The sequence below is a fragment of the Magallana gigas genome, chromosome 10, assembly GCF_963853765.1.
Source record: "Magallana gigas chromosome 10, xbMagGiga1.1, whole genome shotgun sequence".
Taxonomy (NCBI): domain Eukaryota; kingdom Metazoa; phylum Mollusca; class Bivalvia; order Ostreida; family Ostreidae; genus Magallana; species Magallana gigas.
In genome coordinates, this window is record NC_088862.1 from 36,259,787 (window position 1) to 36,278,043 (window position 18,257).

General features: G+C 38.2%; 2 protein-coding genes across 11 annotated transcripts in view; both read right to left on the reverse strand.

Moving 5' to 3' along the window:
* LOC105330472 (uncharacterized) overlaps window positions 1-18,257 on the reverse strand; it is a 320,443-nt gene that overhangs the window by 126,774 nt on the left and 175,412 nt on the right. Inside the window, exons 7-8 of one of the 2 annotated variants that reach the window (XM_066073567.1) lie at window positions 14,091-14,575; window positions 13,592-14,036 (exon numbers count right to left, since the gene is read on the reverse strand). In XM_066073567.1, coding sequence (XP_065929639.1) covers window positions 13,592-14,036; window positions 14,091-14,575 — 930 coding nt within the window. Of the gene's footprint in view, window positions 1-13,591; window positions 14,576-18,257 lie in introns of both variants that reach the window. The other variant, XM_066073568.1, reaches the window with a different exon arrangement.
* Window positions 1-18,257, reverse strand: part of LOC117683857 (pericentrin) — a 67,893-nt gene that overhangs the window by 4,993 nt on the left and 44,643 nt on the right. For 2 of the 9 annotated variants that reach the window (XM_066073580.1, XM_066073581.1), the window contains 5 exons: window positions 5,643-5,809; window positions 5,044-5,340; window positions 3,246-3,531; window positions 1,906-2,075; window positions 42-279 (listed from right to left, as the gene is read on the reverse strand). In XM_066073580.1, the coding sequence (XP_065929652.1) occupies window positions 46-279; window positions 1,906-2,075; window positions 3,246-3,312 (471 nt within the window). In that variant the 5' untranslated portion in view covers window positions 3,313-3,531; window positions 5,044-5,340; window positions 5,643-5,809 and the 3' untranslated portion in view covers window positions 42-45. Of the gene's footprint in view, window positions 1-41; window positions 280-514; window positions 722-1,861; window positions 2,180-3,245; window positions 3,532-5,043; window positions 5,341-5,642; window positions 5,810-6,034; window positions 6,139-6,857; window positions 6,999-7,236; window positions 7,319-18,257 lie in introns of those variants that run through there. The other 7 variants (XM_066073582.1, XM_066073583.1, XM_066073586.1 and 4 more) reach the window with 7 other exon arrangements.

Below are 18,257 nucleotides of genomic sequence, written 5' to 3' on the forward strand. Positions count from 1 at the left end.
GGGGACACTCTTGAATATGGTGACCAGTCTGACCTACTGACCTAGTTATGGCCACCACCACCTGACAGCACTTCTAAATGTGGTGACCGGTTGGCGGAGCCTGGCCCTTCGCTGCAGGTCTTCAGGGAAAGGGTCGACACCCATTCTGGTATTCAGAGCCAAGGTTGTCTGCTCACAGTCCTGGAATCCCCCCAGTAACAAGAGCATGTACTTCTTCTGGTAGACCAGGGCTTTCCTGTAACTGTCCGCCCAAAGGTACTTCCCGTACAGACGCTGGATCTAAATACAGATTAACCGTCATCAGAATTTAATCAGGTATCAATATAACAAATGTTGTTCAAACTTCAAATATTATCATAATGGTTATATGGATGTAAGTTTTACTTCCCCCACAAGTATTTCTATCTAATCCCCTGTTTCTTTTTTCTCTCTCTTTTATCCCTCCCCTACTCTTCCTCTCTCTCTTTCTCTCCCCTTCCTCTCTCTCTCTCTCTCTCTTTCCCCGATTCCTTACCCTGTTTCTGTCCCCATCCGTCCCTTCTCCAACGATGCCTGACCTTCGGTCTTGTTCTACTCTGAGGTTGGCCTGACATCGGTCAAGTTCTTGTTCTATTTGATTAAGGGCCAGCTGTAGCGACAGCCTCTCTTTGGTCTATGAGGCACAAGCTTCCAGATATCAGTTCTCCTAATCTGCGTGGTTTTCACTCGTATCATGGCCATTCTACAGTGAAAAACATTGACTTAATACTTTCTAAACCGAGAGGCCCATAATGACCTAGATGTGGGTACAATTATCTTGAGGTTGTCAGATGTCTAAATTAACATGGTTAGATCAATTCTAGATAGTCATTTTTCTACCAACTTACAATCCTGATAATTAAGCACCTAAATCTCTTAACAGATACATAGTCTTACATTTGTCCCTGACATTCAGAATCCCTCATTATTCACCCAAAGTCTTACATTTAGTCTCCAGATTAATTTCTTATCCATCTGGATAGCATAGCAGTAAAAACATTAAAAGACCAGTTTGGGCAAATACCATGATTTATTAGATATGGTATTGAAGACAAGCATTAGAATCATGGTAAATCTCATTTCTAACTACAATGACAATAGACAAACAAACTACACAAAAGAACAAACAAAACAAAAATAAGGGAAACAAAAAAATATATCGTCACAAATCACAATAACAATGGAAAACTGATGTTGAAAGCCTTGGAAGCAGTGGATTAAATTGGCGTGGCTTTGCCTTTAGCGTAAATTTTGAAAGTGACGCTCAACAAAGATACAAGAAAGTAAAAGGGGGCCCTGACAAATTTGATTGGCTGATAGAAGTTGTTATTTTATAATAAGAGAAATGATTGGATAATTGAAATTGTTATTATTTAAAATTATAAATTAGCAAATTTTGATTGGCTGAGGAATACCCCCGCTAGGTGGCGTTAGCAATAGGGGCCTAGGGGGATGTCCCTATTGCTGGTCGAAGGTCAAAACAATGGGCTAATTTGATTGGTCAAATACTAAGAATTATTAAATAACTTATGCCAGGTACGGGGCCACAAAACAAAACCCAAAAGGAGATGAGGGGCCACAATAAAATACAATAAAATCCAAGATGGCGCTGGTCCTATCATTCACAGAAATTAATAAATATTAAACAAAGTTTAATCACACATTTACATACCAGGTCCTGACATTCAGAATCCCTCTTTCATTACTCATAGCCATATATTCATATCCAGATGCACACATCTGATGTTGGGAACCCTTTATCTAAAGACTAACATAAACGATGTTTGGAACCAGTTTTCTTCATCCACAGACACCCTCTGCCTGTATCCACAGGCTAACATACCTGCTGTTCGGCACCTCTCTGCCTTTATCTAGAGACAAACATACCTGCTGTTCGGCGCCTCTCTGCCTGTATCTCCAGATCTCCTCCTCCAGATGCCCCAGTGTGTTGCGTAGCTCCATCTTCTCCTCCATCAGTCTGGACACAAAGTTGTGATGTTGTGATGAGGTCCTTGAGAGATTTCTCCAGACTCTGGACATAAACTGAACCTTCAACTCTACAAAACCAAAATCTCAGTTCCTTCAATAAAAATTCTTCTCAGAAGTTGCTGCCAGATTTAAACTTCTGTAAACTTTTACAATTTCTTTTGGTAGAGGAGTTCTGTATAAAGGAAAATATTCAACTTTAGAGGTGATACATTTGGACTTTTTTCTTTTTGCAAATATATCACATACAGTGTATCATAAATTTTAACATCCAGTGGTGAAAGAGATAGATTTAGAACCAAAATGAATTAGCGATGTGCGCGGCCTTTATCAGTGTATGCAATTTTAAAGTAGATCTGCCGAGTAACCGAACGTCCTTCTGACCTACATTCAGACTGTCAGATTCCTATTTCCTATAGTTACCCGTCCCAATCAATGAAATTACCCATATCATAAGGGACCTCTTGACCTACATTCCTACTAGTATTCATTAGTTGTCATCAGTTCATTATGTTTACCATTTGTGTCCTTGCCCCAAGATAACTGATCCTGTTACTGTTGTATAAGATACTGCTGACTCCGACGTACACTCTTTAGCTGAGTGATGTAAACATTTTCCCATTAACCACCCCCCCCCCCCAACAAACTTTAGTAGCATTACCCCGAGGACAATTGATCATGTTACTGTAGTATTAGATACGTACACTCTTGAGCTGAGTGATGTAAACATTCTCCCATTAACCCCCCCCCCAAACAAACTTTAGTAGCATTACCCCGAGGACAACTGATCCGTATACTGTTGTATTAGATACTGCATACTCTCGAGCTGAGTCTTGTAAACATTCTACCTTTAACACCTCCCCCCCCCCACAAACTTTTGTATCCTTACCATATGATACTCTACAGAAATTATCTTCCTCTATCCATAGTCTTACATTTGTCCCTGACAGTTAGAATCCCTCATTATTCACCCAAAGTCTTACATTTAGCTCCAGATTTACATACTAGGTCCTGACATTCAGAATCCCTTTCCAGATTCACACACCTGATGTTGGACACCCTTAAGTTTATCTAAAGACTAACATAAACGATGTTTGGAACCTATTTTCTTCATCCACAGACACCCTTTGCCTGTATCAACAGACTAACATACATGCTGTTTGGCACCCCTCTGCCTGTATCCACAGACTAACATACATGCTGTTTGGCACCCCTCTGCCTGTATTTACAGACTAACATACCTGCTGTTCGGCACCCCTTTTCCTGTATCTCCAGATCTCCTCCTCTAGACGCCCCAGTGTGTTGCATAGCTCCATCTTCTCCTCCATCAGTCTAGAGTCTCTAGACACAAAGTTGGTCAGCTCAGAGTTGTGATGTAACACTCGCTGGTTCAAGGCTTGAGCGCTGGGTCGACTCGTAAGACTGTCCACTGTGTTCGACTCGAAGACGAGTGGCATCCGAGCTTGTTTGAGTTTACTCAGTCGTTCCTTGAAAGATTTCTCCAGACTCTGGACACTAACTTCAACTCTATAAAACCAAAATCTCAGTATGATCAGTAAATTTCATCTAAGAAGTTGTTGCCAGATTTGAACTTCTATAAATGTTTTCAATCTTCTTGGGAAGAAGAGTTCTGCATAAAGATAAAGAAAAGGACTATATGCATTATTATGCATTTCTCACCCCCAAAATTCAAGTTTTATAAATATCTTTAGAATTAAGGTGGAAGATAGTTGAAATCATTTTGAAAATAAGTGAGTCATGAAGGTTGTCTTCTTTAAATACCGGTAAACCAATGTTTGGTAGGAAAATATGGGTGTTTTCCGATGGTTTTTTTACTGGGAAACATCGAGTGCAGGCTTAACCAAATACCAATTTTTAGTATGATATGTACAACAAAATCACATGTTAAAATTGTACTTGAGCAGACCTGTGCTATTTACTTCAAAATGTTAAATATAAAGAAAACAATGACAAAACTTTCGTTTGTTGCAAAATTGCGAGATTAAGCTCATTTACTTACATTATTAGGTAAAGTCGTATATAAACAGCCAATGAATAATCAGTGATTCATTTTTAAAAGTGGTCTTTGTTGGTCCATAAGACTCCTCTTAATCGTAACTTTGAGTCCCAAGCCGAAAACAATAAGTCCATATTTTATTTTACAAAGAACATGAATATAAAACAAGAGGCCAAGTGCCAACAATGGGACCTCTCCGAATGTCTCTGTTTCTCTATCACCACTATAGTTTGTTTCAAGTTCTGGATCAGCGTTCTTATCACCAAGAACCTCTTTTTTGTTTTTAATTTCAGATTATCAGCCTTTTGTCTACTTTTTCTTAAACTCTTGATAATCTACCATAATTCGGGAGTAACTTTATCTGTTTTTATGTGGTGGTATCGGGATTGACATCAAATTCCCCCTGTAATGTTATGAATCATGTAATCTCATTGGTTAATCACAAAGTGTAGACCAATAAGATTTCTGCTTTTGGAGTGGGTTTTTTTCGGAACATTTCGGGTGTCTAGTTAATAAGTTCAGAAAGGAACAATCTATGTTCTGGAGTTTCTTAGCGAGAAAATGTGTATGTGCGTTTCTAAATTTTTTGCATCCTTTGGGATGCACATATAATGAAATCATGCGTTCTGAGGAAAATTTGTGCATATTTTACACAGGATGTACATCAAAATAAATCACTGATAATTATCACTGATATCAAGATTAAAGTTAAAGGCATCCTCTGTATAATGATTTATAAAGAAATAATTTTTATGTTAATATTTAAAAATTGAATAAAAATCAGGGGCAATTATTAGACATTACCAAATATAGTCCTTTTAGAGCTTATATATTTGGACTTTTCTCTTTACTGATTCAAAATTTATGGAAATTAGACCTGATGAGTGGACATTCCATTTTACTAATTATACCTGATGTCCTCCTGACCAACATTCAGACTGTCAGATTCCCATATTTACCCCCCCCCCCTCCCTCAATTAAGTTGCCCATACCCAAAGGGACCTCTTGACTTATATTCCTACCTGTATCCATAAGTTGTCATCAGTTCTCCATATTTACCCCCATTATTGCCTTACACCAAGAAAAGCTGATCTTGATACTGTAGTATTAGATACTGCAGACTCTGTCTTATACTCTTGAGCTGGGTCTTGAAACAAGTACGAGGAAGTCAGTCGATCTGGAAGGGGACAAAGAGCCACACAGCTTGATCTGTCCATGGTTGTCGGCCACTTGGGTACCAGCCTTACAACAGAGATTATGCGTGGTATGCTTCTTGGCGCAAACACTGAACCAGCATCAGCCACTTACATTCATCAGACCTGCAACACAGTAGGCAAACTCATCACTGATGTGAACAAAAACAGTATGAGGAAAATACGGCAGGACATTCAAGAGCTTAACAAGTAGTGTGGACTTGCCAATACACCTATAAAAGCGGAAGGTGATGTCCGGTATAACAATGCCACCTTCAATGCCATTGTGAAAACACCATTCCAAGCTGCCACACAAGTGAGATACACTTTAAGTGTTAGTGTTACCAAGAAGTTGTTGTGGCAGTATTTTGTGGCAATGAACAATGCAAGAACGGCACCCATCTTAGAACCAAGGGAAAGAAAGTTACCTGTCCAGGACATGAAGACTGCACTGCAATCATTCCTCCAGAGACCACCATTAGTGATGAAAAGAGATGGGCTACAGAAAGCATTGGTGAGCTGCAAAGTGATGACGGTCCACTCGTCATTTCCCATTTCACCAGTGATGGAGATAGTGCCGCTGCTTCCGGTGCATCTGAAAATCAAGGGCACATGATTGAAAACCTTTGAAGACCTGCGCCACTTCTTTGACTCTCAAAGAAAACAGACTGCTAAGGCTCCATTCAGCAGTCACATGTTTCTTGGAAGAACAAAAGCTATGAGAGAATCCATGCAGAGAAGATTAGCCCTGGACCTGAATCTTAGATGCAGGACCGAGTACCGTACTTAAACTGATCTAAACACTACTCTGAAGACTTACCTTTGATGAAACGAGTCATGTCAACTGCTGTCGTTTCCATCATCAGCTGCTACCAAGGTCAGTGCAGAAAGTCCTGCCAACTTCATTCCTTCTCCTGTCGCGGACTGAAAAACAAGAAATGGAACTCTTCAGTGTTGCCTCATGACTTTGAATTAAGCATGACATAAGAAGACATGTGATTGTTAAAAGACTGTATAAATTTGACTTTGTGACCTAATAATCTTGATAGAATTAAATATCACACTTCCACACAAAAACCTGAATCTGTGAATAGGGCATATCTTAAATCAAATCCAAAATGTAATACTAGTAGCAGAAATTTTGAAAGTAGAATAGGGCACCTGTAGTAAAAGGAAGTAGAGTGGTCCATCATCTAAAACAACAGCAAAATAGGCAAAATTACTTTAAAATGAAACAAAAACCACCCATATTAAAATATGAATTCCAAAGTAAATTCTACTGATCTAAAAGATATCGGCTCTATGATAAAAAGTCTAAAGACACTTATAGTAAGTCACTGAGAGATCCAAAGTTAAACAGGAAGTAGCTAAGTGTGAATTGGGGGGGGGGGGGGTAGGGAAGTGTATGTAGTTAGCATGTATGAAATGTTTGTAATATTATACCTATCATTTGAATTTTGTATTACATTTAATGATTGCTATGTTTAATAATGTTTTAATAATGTGCACTTAATGTTTGATTGATGAGTGTGTGCAAAATGTGACATGTCCTTTTATGAGGAACTGTGTTCATGTAAATATGTTATATTTTTCATTGTTTATCTTATTAAAATGATTGCAAACAATTATCTTGAATGTCTTACCTGTCTGGTGTACACAACAAAGAGGACAGAGGCGATTGGTAGAAATACGGGTATACAGGTGTCAAATTTCACCGTTGGTGACAAAACAGCATCCCGCATTGTTTATTCGCTATTGTTGATCTTTAACAAGGGAGACAACTCCTGAAAATAGAAAAAATGCAGTTTAAATGAAAGTACATGTTTCTCTTAAAGTCTCACACAAGGAATTAATTTCACTATATGTTACTATTTAGCTTTAGTTAAGTTTATTGATTAACTGTACTCTCAGCATATAATTCATGAAAGAAAAATTTTAGTTAAATGTTTCAAGAAAAATATTGGATCAGAAAAATAATGCCTTATGCGGCTTCTAAGAGAGAAATATTTAGAGTAAACATACCTACCCCCAAGTACATGTGGGTTTCACATGTTGACAAACAGACTCAGCACCATCCAGGAAGTTGCATCATATGCGCATTAAAAAAATAGTTCCATTGAAATTAGTGTGACAATTCCACCAAAGTAATAATACTCCTAGCCACTGAGTCCATAATCAATACCGTAGGCCAAAAATGGAAGCAAGAAAAAAATGCCTCTATATATATGGAACAGCATTTGACCAAGTTCAGATTGATTGGCTATTTCCTTGTGTAAGATCTTAAAACTCTCGAGCTGTGTCTTTTAAACGTTCCAGTGAACTGGATCCTCATCACTGCCCTTTGAGTCGATTCGCTGGTGAGTTGAGTGCAGTTTTTCTAGCTGTATTCCCGAGTGGCTTGCATGTCACATTCTCGAGTCTCTGAACTCTCTAGGTTTTGAACTTGCTGAGTAAAGTTGCTGAATATCTATAACTCATTTTCATGCATGAATAAACCCAGAACAGAAGCTGAAGCAATTATCAAAATTTAAAAAAAAAAAACAAAAACAAAAAAGGCAAAGAAGTCAGGCAAACCAGCAAAATGGCCACTCCATGTAGAATACTGTATATAAATAACATCAAACAGTTTATTTACAGAAAATCATCTCTAATCATGTACACACATTACTGTCATTCAGTCAATGGCATATTTATGACCTTTCCAGACCATTCAGTTATCATTCAGTTGACTCAGTGGCAGAGATTCATCCTGTGATATGTGGATGTTAATTCCTTGCATTTGATTAGGAATCTACAGTAATATGTAAACGCGAGGAATTAACATCCATGTTAAATCAAGAGAAGCATCCACCTCACAGAGATTGAAATCTCACTTACATTTCCTGAAATCTCGCTCACATTTCCTCAGAGTTGGGAACTATAAGAGATTAGGATAAAAGTTCCGCGTTCACGATTCAATATTCTCACATTTTTATACAAAACATAGTGATCGCAGAATTAAGTACTCGCTTAAAATAAGGAATATACATAGTTTGTATCCAAGCATTGAGAACACATCATTACCATCTTCATTTTCTGGTCGTCCCTCTCCCTCTTCAGCTGTTTCTGTGTCCGACGCTCTGTCACTTCCTCTGTGTCACGACTTCCCTCATTCTCGTTCATGGCGTCCTTTAGGAATTTGACCTCTAACCTCAGGAGTTCATGTTCAGACTCGAGCTGCGAGACTTGGTCACGTTCGTGTTCTTAGTGCTGAGTGACGTCAAGTTTCTGAAAGCTGAACAAACACAAACAATTAGTTAAATGTTCAAAACAACTCTCTTTAATATACCACAGACTTCATTTGTTTCCTTCATGCTTTTAGCTGGTAATTTCTGACGAGCCAATAGCATGCTGGAAAAAGTTAAATTATCATGTAATTCAACAGAGCTATAACAATATTTAGATTATGAAAATGACCTAATAAATAATAATACCGATGGTATCAACTTAATATAAATTTATATCACAGACTGTAGTTTACTATGTGGAATGAGCAAGATGTGCAACATCTTGTAACTAGAAAGTAGAAAGGAAGATGGTAAGATGTAATCATTGTTCATTGCGAGACACAATAACTCCACACTCATTCACCTGTATCTGGTCTATCTCGTTCTTCATCTGGCGGCAAGCCAACCTTTCCTGCTCAAGCTCGTCTTTGAGTACACTAGTCTGAGACTTGAGAGCAGTCACCTGAGATTGCAGCCTTTGCTTTTCTCGCTCCACTGAGTTTTTGAGATCTTTAACTTTGGCATGTTCTGATTCTAACTCAAGCTGCATGTTCTCAAAAATTGGAGATTTCTGATCTGCACTCTCAAGGAGTGAGTTACGCTCACTGTCCAGACTCTCTCTGAGGTGTGGTTGACAGCTCTCACCCTCTCTATAGCTATGTATAAAAAATGTATCAATATTAATGTTATACATAAATTCTACAACCTTTATACTATCTCAGTACATTAGTATAAACTATCTTTTTAGAGAAAACAAGAGTCCCATGGGCCACATCGCTCACCTGAGGAACAATAGGTATGATAAAATCAGCTCAATGGAGTCATAATACAAACTATCTAGACAATGTATAATAATACATGTAGATCCTGTATAAATAAAATTCATTTTCCCCTGGATATTCTTATGTTTATAATCATTAGTCCCTATTCTAACAGGATGATTTTATAGTCATATCATATGTTGAGTATTGCAGTTCTCAAAAAGATCCCTAACAATAGTTTATATATGGGATATAAACGTACATCAAACTCTGAACCTTCTCGTGAGGCCAAAGAATTGTCCAGGGGCCAAAGTCTTAACAATTATAAAGAATCATCTGGCTGATTAGTTTCTAAAAAGATTTTTAAAGATTTACCCTATATAATCCTTTGTTAAACTTTGACCCCCCCCCCATTGTGGCCCAACCCTACCCCTGGGGATCATTATTTTCACAACTTTGAATCTACACTACCTGAGGATGCTTTCACACAAGTTTCAGCTTTCCTAGCTGATTAGTTTCTGAGAAGAAGATTTTTAAAGATTTACTCTGTTTATTCCTATGTAAAACATCGACCTCCCATTGTGGCTCAAACCTACCCCCAGGGGTCATGATTTTCACAAATTTGAATCTACACTACCTGAGGATGCTTCCACACAAGTTTCAGTTTTCCTGGCTGGTTTCTGAGAAGAATATTTTTAAAGATTTACTCTATATAATTATGTTAAACTTCGACCCCCCATTGTGGCCCCAACCTACCCCCAGGGGTTATTATTTTCACAAATTTAAATCTACACTACCTGAGGATGCTTCCACACAAGTTCCATCTTTGCCGGCGGATTAGTTTCTGAGAAGCAGAGTTTTAAAGATTTACTGTATATATTCCTATGTTAAACTTCGATCCCACATTGTGGCCCAACCCTACCCCCGGGGGTCATGATTTTCACAATTTTGAATTTACACTACCTGAGGATGTATCCACACACGTGTCAGCTTTCCTGGCTGATAAGTTTCTGAGAAGAAGATTTTTAAAGATTTACTGTATATATTCCTATGTAAAACTTCGATCCCCCATTGTGGCCCCACCCTACCCCCGGGGGTCATGATTTTCACAACTTTGAATCTACACTACCTGGGGATGCTTCAACACAAGTCTCAGCTTTCCTGGCCGATTAGTTTCTGAGAAGAAGATTTTTAAAGATTTACTGTATATATTCATGTTAAACTTCGACCTCCCCCCCCCCATTGTGGCTCCACCCTACCCCCGGGGGTCCTGATTTTCACAACTTTGAATCTACACTACCTGAGGATGCTTCCACACAATTTTCAGCTTTCCTGGCCGATTAGTTTCTGAGAAGAAGATTTTTAAATATTTACTCTATATATTCATTTGTTAAACTTCGACCCCCTATTGTGGCCCCACCCTCACGTGAGCTAAAAAGGTTAAGTAAGTTGGTTTCTGGAAGAACAGACTTTGAAAATTTTCGTAATAAATATTGAAATTTTTTTTACTTTTTTAATCTTTAGCTTTTAAGATCTGTGTACAAACATAGAATAGTGAGCAAATCTCTGTATCTTCCTTATAATTCGAAGCTTAACACTCAAATATGGTTAGTAAATAGAAATTGTGGGGTAACAATTAAGCACAAGAAACATGCACTACATGTATAACAAATAAAGAACACAATTTATTTTTTTTCGAAATGAATCATATATATACATGTGTATACCTACAAATTTCCGTCAGCGATATCAAACTCTATTTAAACTGAATAAACTCGAGAAAATGCCGAGCATCTCAACAAAACCAATTGCATTAATCTACCATTACGCAAAAGTTAATGCCGAATTACCGATAGAATGAATTGTATTTCAGTACCCCTACATCAGATTTTGCTTAATTTGCGCAGGTAAACAGTTAACTGTTTGATTTACCGAAGTCTCTGTTTGATTTGATACGTAAAAATCACGAAATACAGACGAAAGTTCCCAGGTTACAAAGCATAAATAATGAAAACGAAACGAAAATCAGAACAAGCTAACACCAACGTCATGTGTGAAAACTGTCAACGCATTGAAATATTTAGCCTTAATTTACTTCACAAAATCGGCACCAATATATTTTGCATGTTTCAAAAATGTCCATTCATACGTGAACGATTGCATAGCAAGCAAATTCATCATAGTCAGATTGACCCTTTTTCGTATAATGTCATGGCTGCTTTAAACAAAGAACCTCGTTTTAGAAGTATGGAATACGAGTCTTGGTAAAATGGGTATGCAAACCCGGGCCGTGGCAAAATAAAAGCCGGGGCAGATCGGCAATCGTCAATTCCAAATACGCATTATTTTGCAGCAATATTTACAGCGAATACAAATATACTGGTCCATCAAATATCAAGAAATTTTAATGAGATTGGCAGATTAATACCTGCCAATCTTTTGTTTTGCTCAGGCCAAGTCTTGTCTACCCATTTTACCGTATGCCGAGCCCGAGGCTATTAAACTGATTGAAACACGTCTTTCCTTTATTATTATTTTCATAATAACTCAGATTTGAAACAGAATTAGCACTTAATTTTTGCAATTTATATTTTCCTTCCCATAAGGATAATTTATGCTAAACTACGTTGAATGGAACTCGGTAGTTCTTAAGAAGAAGATTTTTAAAAATGCACCCCCCTTTTTCTACAGTTTCAAGGTTTTCTCCACTTTGAATACAGATCGGGCTTTTATTTCTGCAATTTATATTCGCCCTCCCATAAGGATGCTTTGTGCCAAATTTGGTTGAAATTGGATAAGCGGTTTTAGAGAAGAAGTTCAAAATGTAAAAAGTTTACAGACGGACAGACGGACAGACAGACGGACAGACGGACGGACAGACGGACGACGGACAAAATGTGATCAGAATAGCTCACTTGAGCTTTCAGCTCAGGTGAGCTAAAAAACATTTATTTAAATAAGGTCACCACAATCTTTCTAGGGAATTAACTTAGATAAGCCTAAAGAAAACTTTCTAGAGAGAGAAAAAAACATTAATTTAAATAAACCTAAAGAAAAAAGGTGATACAGTTAAATTGATGGACTTAAACTTCACACCCTATCAGCACCCAGCAATATTAGTGCTAATTGCTGTCTATCGAGGTAAAGATGAGGAGTAAAATCATGATGATAATTAAATTTATCATCTCGAGTTTACTGTTTGTTGACCCTCACTATCTCAGTCTTCTGTCCCCCAGAGACAGAACACCACACTGTAGCTCAAAACTCACCACTGAAGGTCGCTCTATTTGGCTTCCTCATGTTTCACTGATGTGCTGAGCTGCTCGAGTCGAGCATTGTAACCAGACTTAGTGGATCTGAGATTCTTCCTCTCGAGGTCGAGTTCCTGTTGTAGGTTGCCCAGGGCCACCTTCTCGAGTTCCTAAGCATTCTCAGCTTGGAGTCTACGATCTCACTCAGTATTTGGATCACTCGTAAGTCTTAGATAGTATAAATCTAAACACTTATAGTAATTATTCATTATTAAATTCATATCAGCAGTCTATTTTCCATAACATTAAATTTACATACAGCAACAGACAGCCATGTTTGGATGATCACAAAGTGTGAAATAAACAGGAGTCAGTATTACAGTCCATGTGAATTATACACAGCTCAATTTCATCTGCAGATGTTGAACAAAGTGACAAACAACACGTGTGGTTTGGAGAGCAGACTAGATTTGTACAGAAACATTTACAACCTGTCAATATCCAAGCTATCTCCATTATACGGCTGGTGTTGAGCTAAACATGGCCTCCCCATCAGGACGGGGTGTGTGCTCATCTACAACAAGGCATTAATTAGTTGTTAATTAATCTATATCATACAGGTTATGTAATGATACATACACAACTACAAATAAATCAAATTAAATAAATAAAGACAGAGCTACATCTACAAAGAAGTTCAAACTAATTACATTGACACATGCTTTCATATCTATGTAATTAATTAAATCAACTTAATTGACACATACTTGTAACAAAACAAATTACAAATACATGTGTCACTATATTAAAATCTGGTTTATTAATCACAATGACCTAATTTATAAATCAACTAATTAGAATGACATGTGACTGTACATCTTATAATGAAATATATTTAATTTCTATTTATTTTAGATAAACGTTGAATCCCAATGACTGGTAGATACAGCTAACCCTGTAACAATGAGCTGTTTATATTGACAAACAATCACACAGATAAACATGTCTTACATGTATCTTATTGACTGATAATTAACACGGACTGTGTGTCTTAGTTATCTATATCTAATTAATGTGAATGATAATGACTCAGACTTACCTGTCAGAGAGTCCTGTCTGGTGATATACCTGTAGACACGCACCTTGTTGTCTCGTGATCCGACCCAGAGACGGTGAGTGTTGACATCATAACTCAGGCCCAATGGTTCACGCATCTCTTGTGATTCTGTCAGTAGATGTGAGAGGAACTGACCGTCCTTGTCCAACATCTGTACTGTTTTGGTTCTAAGATCACACACCAGGATGTGTGACAGCGCGTCAGTACAGATTCCAAGTGGCTCTAGTCCTGATCCTGATGGAGGTCCTGTGTAGGAAAAACGATGTCTTCCTCCACGCTCTGTCACCACTACAGCATACAAGTCAGACACCACGACATCCCCATTGTTGTTCTCTGTTATATAGATAGGATCACTATACAGTCCCTGTCCTGTGTTGTCGTGTTGTATGGTTTGTGTGAGTTGTCCGCCCTGGTTGTACCGGGTTACCTTAGCTGTCAATATTAACTCTGTATCATCTGAATCGTCTGAATAATCACTTACCTTGCATGTCCATATTAACTCTGTATCGTCTCTTGGTTCCTCTCTAATCATCCCGACCAGTAGATCCCCAGTGGACGGGGACCAGTACACACACCCTGGCCACCATATAGAGTATGTTCTCTTTATAAATGTGGTGGTTGTTTTCATATCCTTTGACAGTTTGTTGATGTCATCGTCCATATCTATATAAATCAGTTCACTCTCACTGTTCACTGTGTGTAATCCATAACCCCTACATGAATCCTCCACTTGATATAGAGGGACACCTGTTGTGTCTGTCAAGATGAGATTGTGTCCATTACTGACCCAGACCCGGTCTGATGTCACACAGGAAATGTGATCACAACCATCAACACCTGTCACTGTAAGAGATTGATGGAACTCAGCACCAGACGTCAGTTTCAGCAGACACTGGTTTCCTTGCTGTGGTTTTTCTGTCCCTGGGGTTGGGATTCCACTCAGTGACTTCATTACACGACTTTGATCTACAAACATCAAACATAGAGTTCTAATCCTGTTACAAGTAGTAGATTAAGTTAATTAATTAATTTCTCTGATTAAAGTAAATAGAATACGTAAATTCATTACTCCAATTAAAGTAATTAACAAACTTGTTTAACTTCTTAAAGTTAATTCCTCTTGTATAACTTGTTTTCATAACCATGATAATGTTTGTATCTTTTTATTTAGATAAGTTTGAGGAGTAAACTACATATGGTAACATGAACATACATGTAATAATGAATAACAATTACGTGGATACATAACTAATATATGGATTACAATCACAATGAAATAGATACAAACTGAATTAACAATTTAACATGACTTGTGTGATACAACAAAAATAACTAAGGTGTACTTAGATCTCATTGAAACCTGTATGATACCTAACACATATATACTACATCAATGTTATTGACTCAGACTTACCTGTCAGAGCGTCCTGTCTGGTGATATACCTGTAGACACACACCTTGTTGTTGTCCCCTGATCCGACCCAGAGACGGTGAGTGTTGACATCATAACTCAGGCCCAATGGTTCATCCATCTCTTGTGATTCTGTCAGTAGATATGACAGGAACTGACCGTCCTTGTCCAACATCTGTACTTTGTTGGTTATACCATCACACACCAGGATGTGCGACAGCGCGTCAGTACAGATTCCAAGTGGCCATAGTCCTAATCGTGATGAACGTCCTGTGTAGGAGAAACGATGTCTTCCTCCACGCTCTGTCACCACTACAGCACTCCATGAGTCCGACACCACGACATCCCCATTGTTGTTCTCTGTTATATAGTTAGGTTTACTATACAGTCGCCCTCCTGTGTTGTCGTGTTGTATGGTTTGTGTGAGTTGTCCACTCTGGTTGTACCGGGTTACCTTGCCTGTCTCTGTATCATAGTTATACATCCCGACCAGTAGATCCCCAGTGGACGGGGACCAGTACACACACCGTGGTTCCCATGTAGAGTCTGTTCTCTCTATAAATGTGGTGGTTGTTTTCATATCCTTTGACAGTTTGTTGATGTTATAATTCCTATCTATATAAATCAGTTCACTCTCACTGTTCACTGTGTGTAATCCATTACCATCATATAAATAACGACATGAATCCTCCACACGATGTAGAGGGACACCTGTTGTGTCTGTCAACATGAGATTGTCTCCATCATCACTGACCCAGACCCGGTCTGATGTCACACAGGAAATGTGATTACAACGATCAACACCTGTCACTGTGAGAGATTGATGGAACTCAGCACCAGACGTCAGTTTCAGCAGCCACTGGTTTCCTACGCGTCGGTTTCCTCTCTCTGTGATTTGGATTGCACTCAGTGACTCCATCACATCCTCCTTGTTGAGTGACTCAGTCATGGAGAGCTGGCTGGTGTGGAGTGTAGGATGTATCTGGGAGAGGGCTGTCTTTGTGAATGAGAGGAATTGTAGTGCACTGAATGTGAACTCTGGTTGTACATATCTGAGTTCATATCTCTGTAGGCAGACAATATGTCTGGTCATTTCTTTCTGCTGTTTTAAACATCTGTGATTGAAATCAAAGTCACAGAACACATTACACATGAAATCTTTTTGTATATAGTTAATGAGATGCTTCAGTGTCTGGGCCTTTGTTAACATCTCTGATTGATAGAGGGAGAATTCTGTGCGACAGGTTTTGAAATCAGTTTTGATTCGTGGCAGGAGAACAGGTCTGTAAAAGAGAGCCTCACTTCTGATGGTGTGAATGGTTCCTCTGTGTTGTTGTTGCGTTGTTCTATAAATTGTTCTAATATCTAGTATCCTGTGTTCTTTATGCTGTGTGCAATGGAAACAGACAGGGAGTTCACAAGGTGCACAGTATATTCCAAGTAGCATGTTAGGATGTCTCACACAGATCTCTTCACAGTACTTTCTATAAACATGGATAGGATGTCTCACACAGATCTCTTGTGTTGGGATGTAGTTGATTTTATCACAGTGTGACACAACATCATGGTCTTTTGTTAGGAGATCTTTTACATGGTTCTCTTTACACTGGGGACACAGATCACATGGACACGATACACAATAGTACCCTGTGTCCCCCGGACACTTAGAACACTGATGTACTTTACATGGAGTGCTTGCTGTTTCCATTGTTTGGAGGGATTAGGTCTCAAAACCACAACCTGTTTAATTAAAAATAAAAGTGTTTTAAATGATGTCAACTATTCTTTCCATAAATCAATATATACAATTTAATAAGGAGTGTTTTCATTTAAAATTGATCTAACTTTAAAGTAATAATATACAAATATCATATATATATAATATATTACCCTACAAAGATACATGATGATGCATATAAATAATGATTCATCAATCTGGCTCTGTTACAGAAATACTCAACTTGTAAAAAAGAAATTGCCCAAAATATGATTGACATGAGAGAGAGAAAGAGACAGACAAACAGACAGACAGACAGACAGACAGACATACAGACAGACATACAGACAGACTATGAATAGTCTATGAATGACTGGCTTTCCCCCTTACCCTGGCTGAGTATTTGACTGTGGCCTACGACTGGCTTTCCCCCTTACCATGGCTGAGTATTTGTCTGTGGCCTATGACTGGCTTTCCCCCTTACCATGGCTGAGTACAGCAAAACTCGAATATAACGAACACGGATACAGCGAATTTACGGCTATAACGAATTATTATTCATGTCCCGGCAAATTTCTTATATAAACCTATAGAAAATTATCGTATATAACGAACACGGCTATAACGAATTTACGGCTACAACGAAGTAATTTTAAGACCCCCGCTGGCAAAATTTTAACGTATTTTATCATTTTTATAACGAATTTTTTTCATTTCAAATTTCATTGAGGAAACATGCAATTTTAAGATGCATGTATAAAATACTCAAATTCAAATAGTATACGGAATTTTTTAAAAAATTGAAATGAAATGGTTATATTGACATTTTTTGTATATGACGGTAATACTAATTTTATAACTTACGATAGTTTAGAAAACTGTTAGCCGGAAAAACCCTTAATTATTCTATAACGAATTCGCTATAATATTTTTTATAGCGAATTACGGCTATAAGGAAGTTTTTTCTATGGTCCCTTGAAATTCGTTATAAACGAGTTTTGCTGTATTTGACTGTAGCCTATGACTGGCTTTCCCCCTTACCCTGGCTGAGTATTTGACTGTGGCCTACGACTGGCTTTCTCCCTTACCCTGGCTGAGTATTTGACTGTGGCTTACAACTGGCTTTCCCCCTTACCCTGGCTGAGTATTTTACTGTGGTCTATGACTGGCTTTCCCCCTTACCCTGGCTGAGTATTTGACTGTCATCTATGAATGACTTCCCACCTTACCTTGGCTGAGTATTTTACTGTGGCCAACGACTGGCTTTTCCCCTAACCCTGGCTGAGTATTTGACTGTGGCCTACGACTGGCTTTCCCCCTAACCCAGGATGAGTGTTTGATTGTCCCTGGGGAAGATAATTTGACATTATCCTAGCCCTGACATTGCCACAAGGATATATTTTTCCTTTGTTTCACAAAACAGACCTTAAATGAGGATGAGGGCAATAGTTATTTTGTCAATACCTTGGTAAGAAATTGATGCTGACCTTGGCCTATGGTCTCAACACAATAGTTCCTAC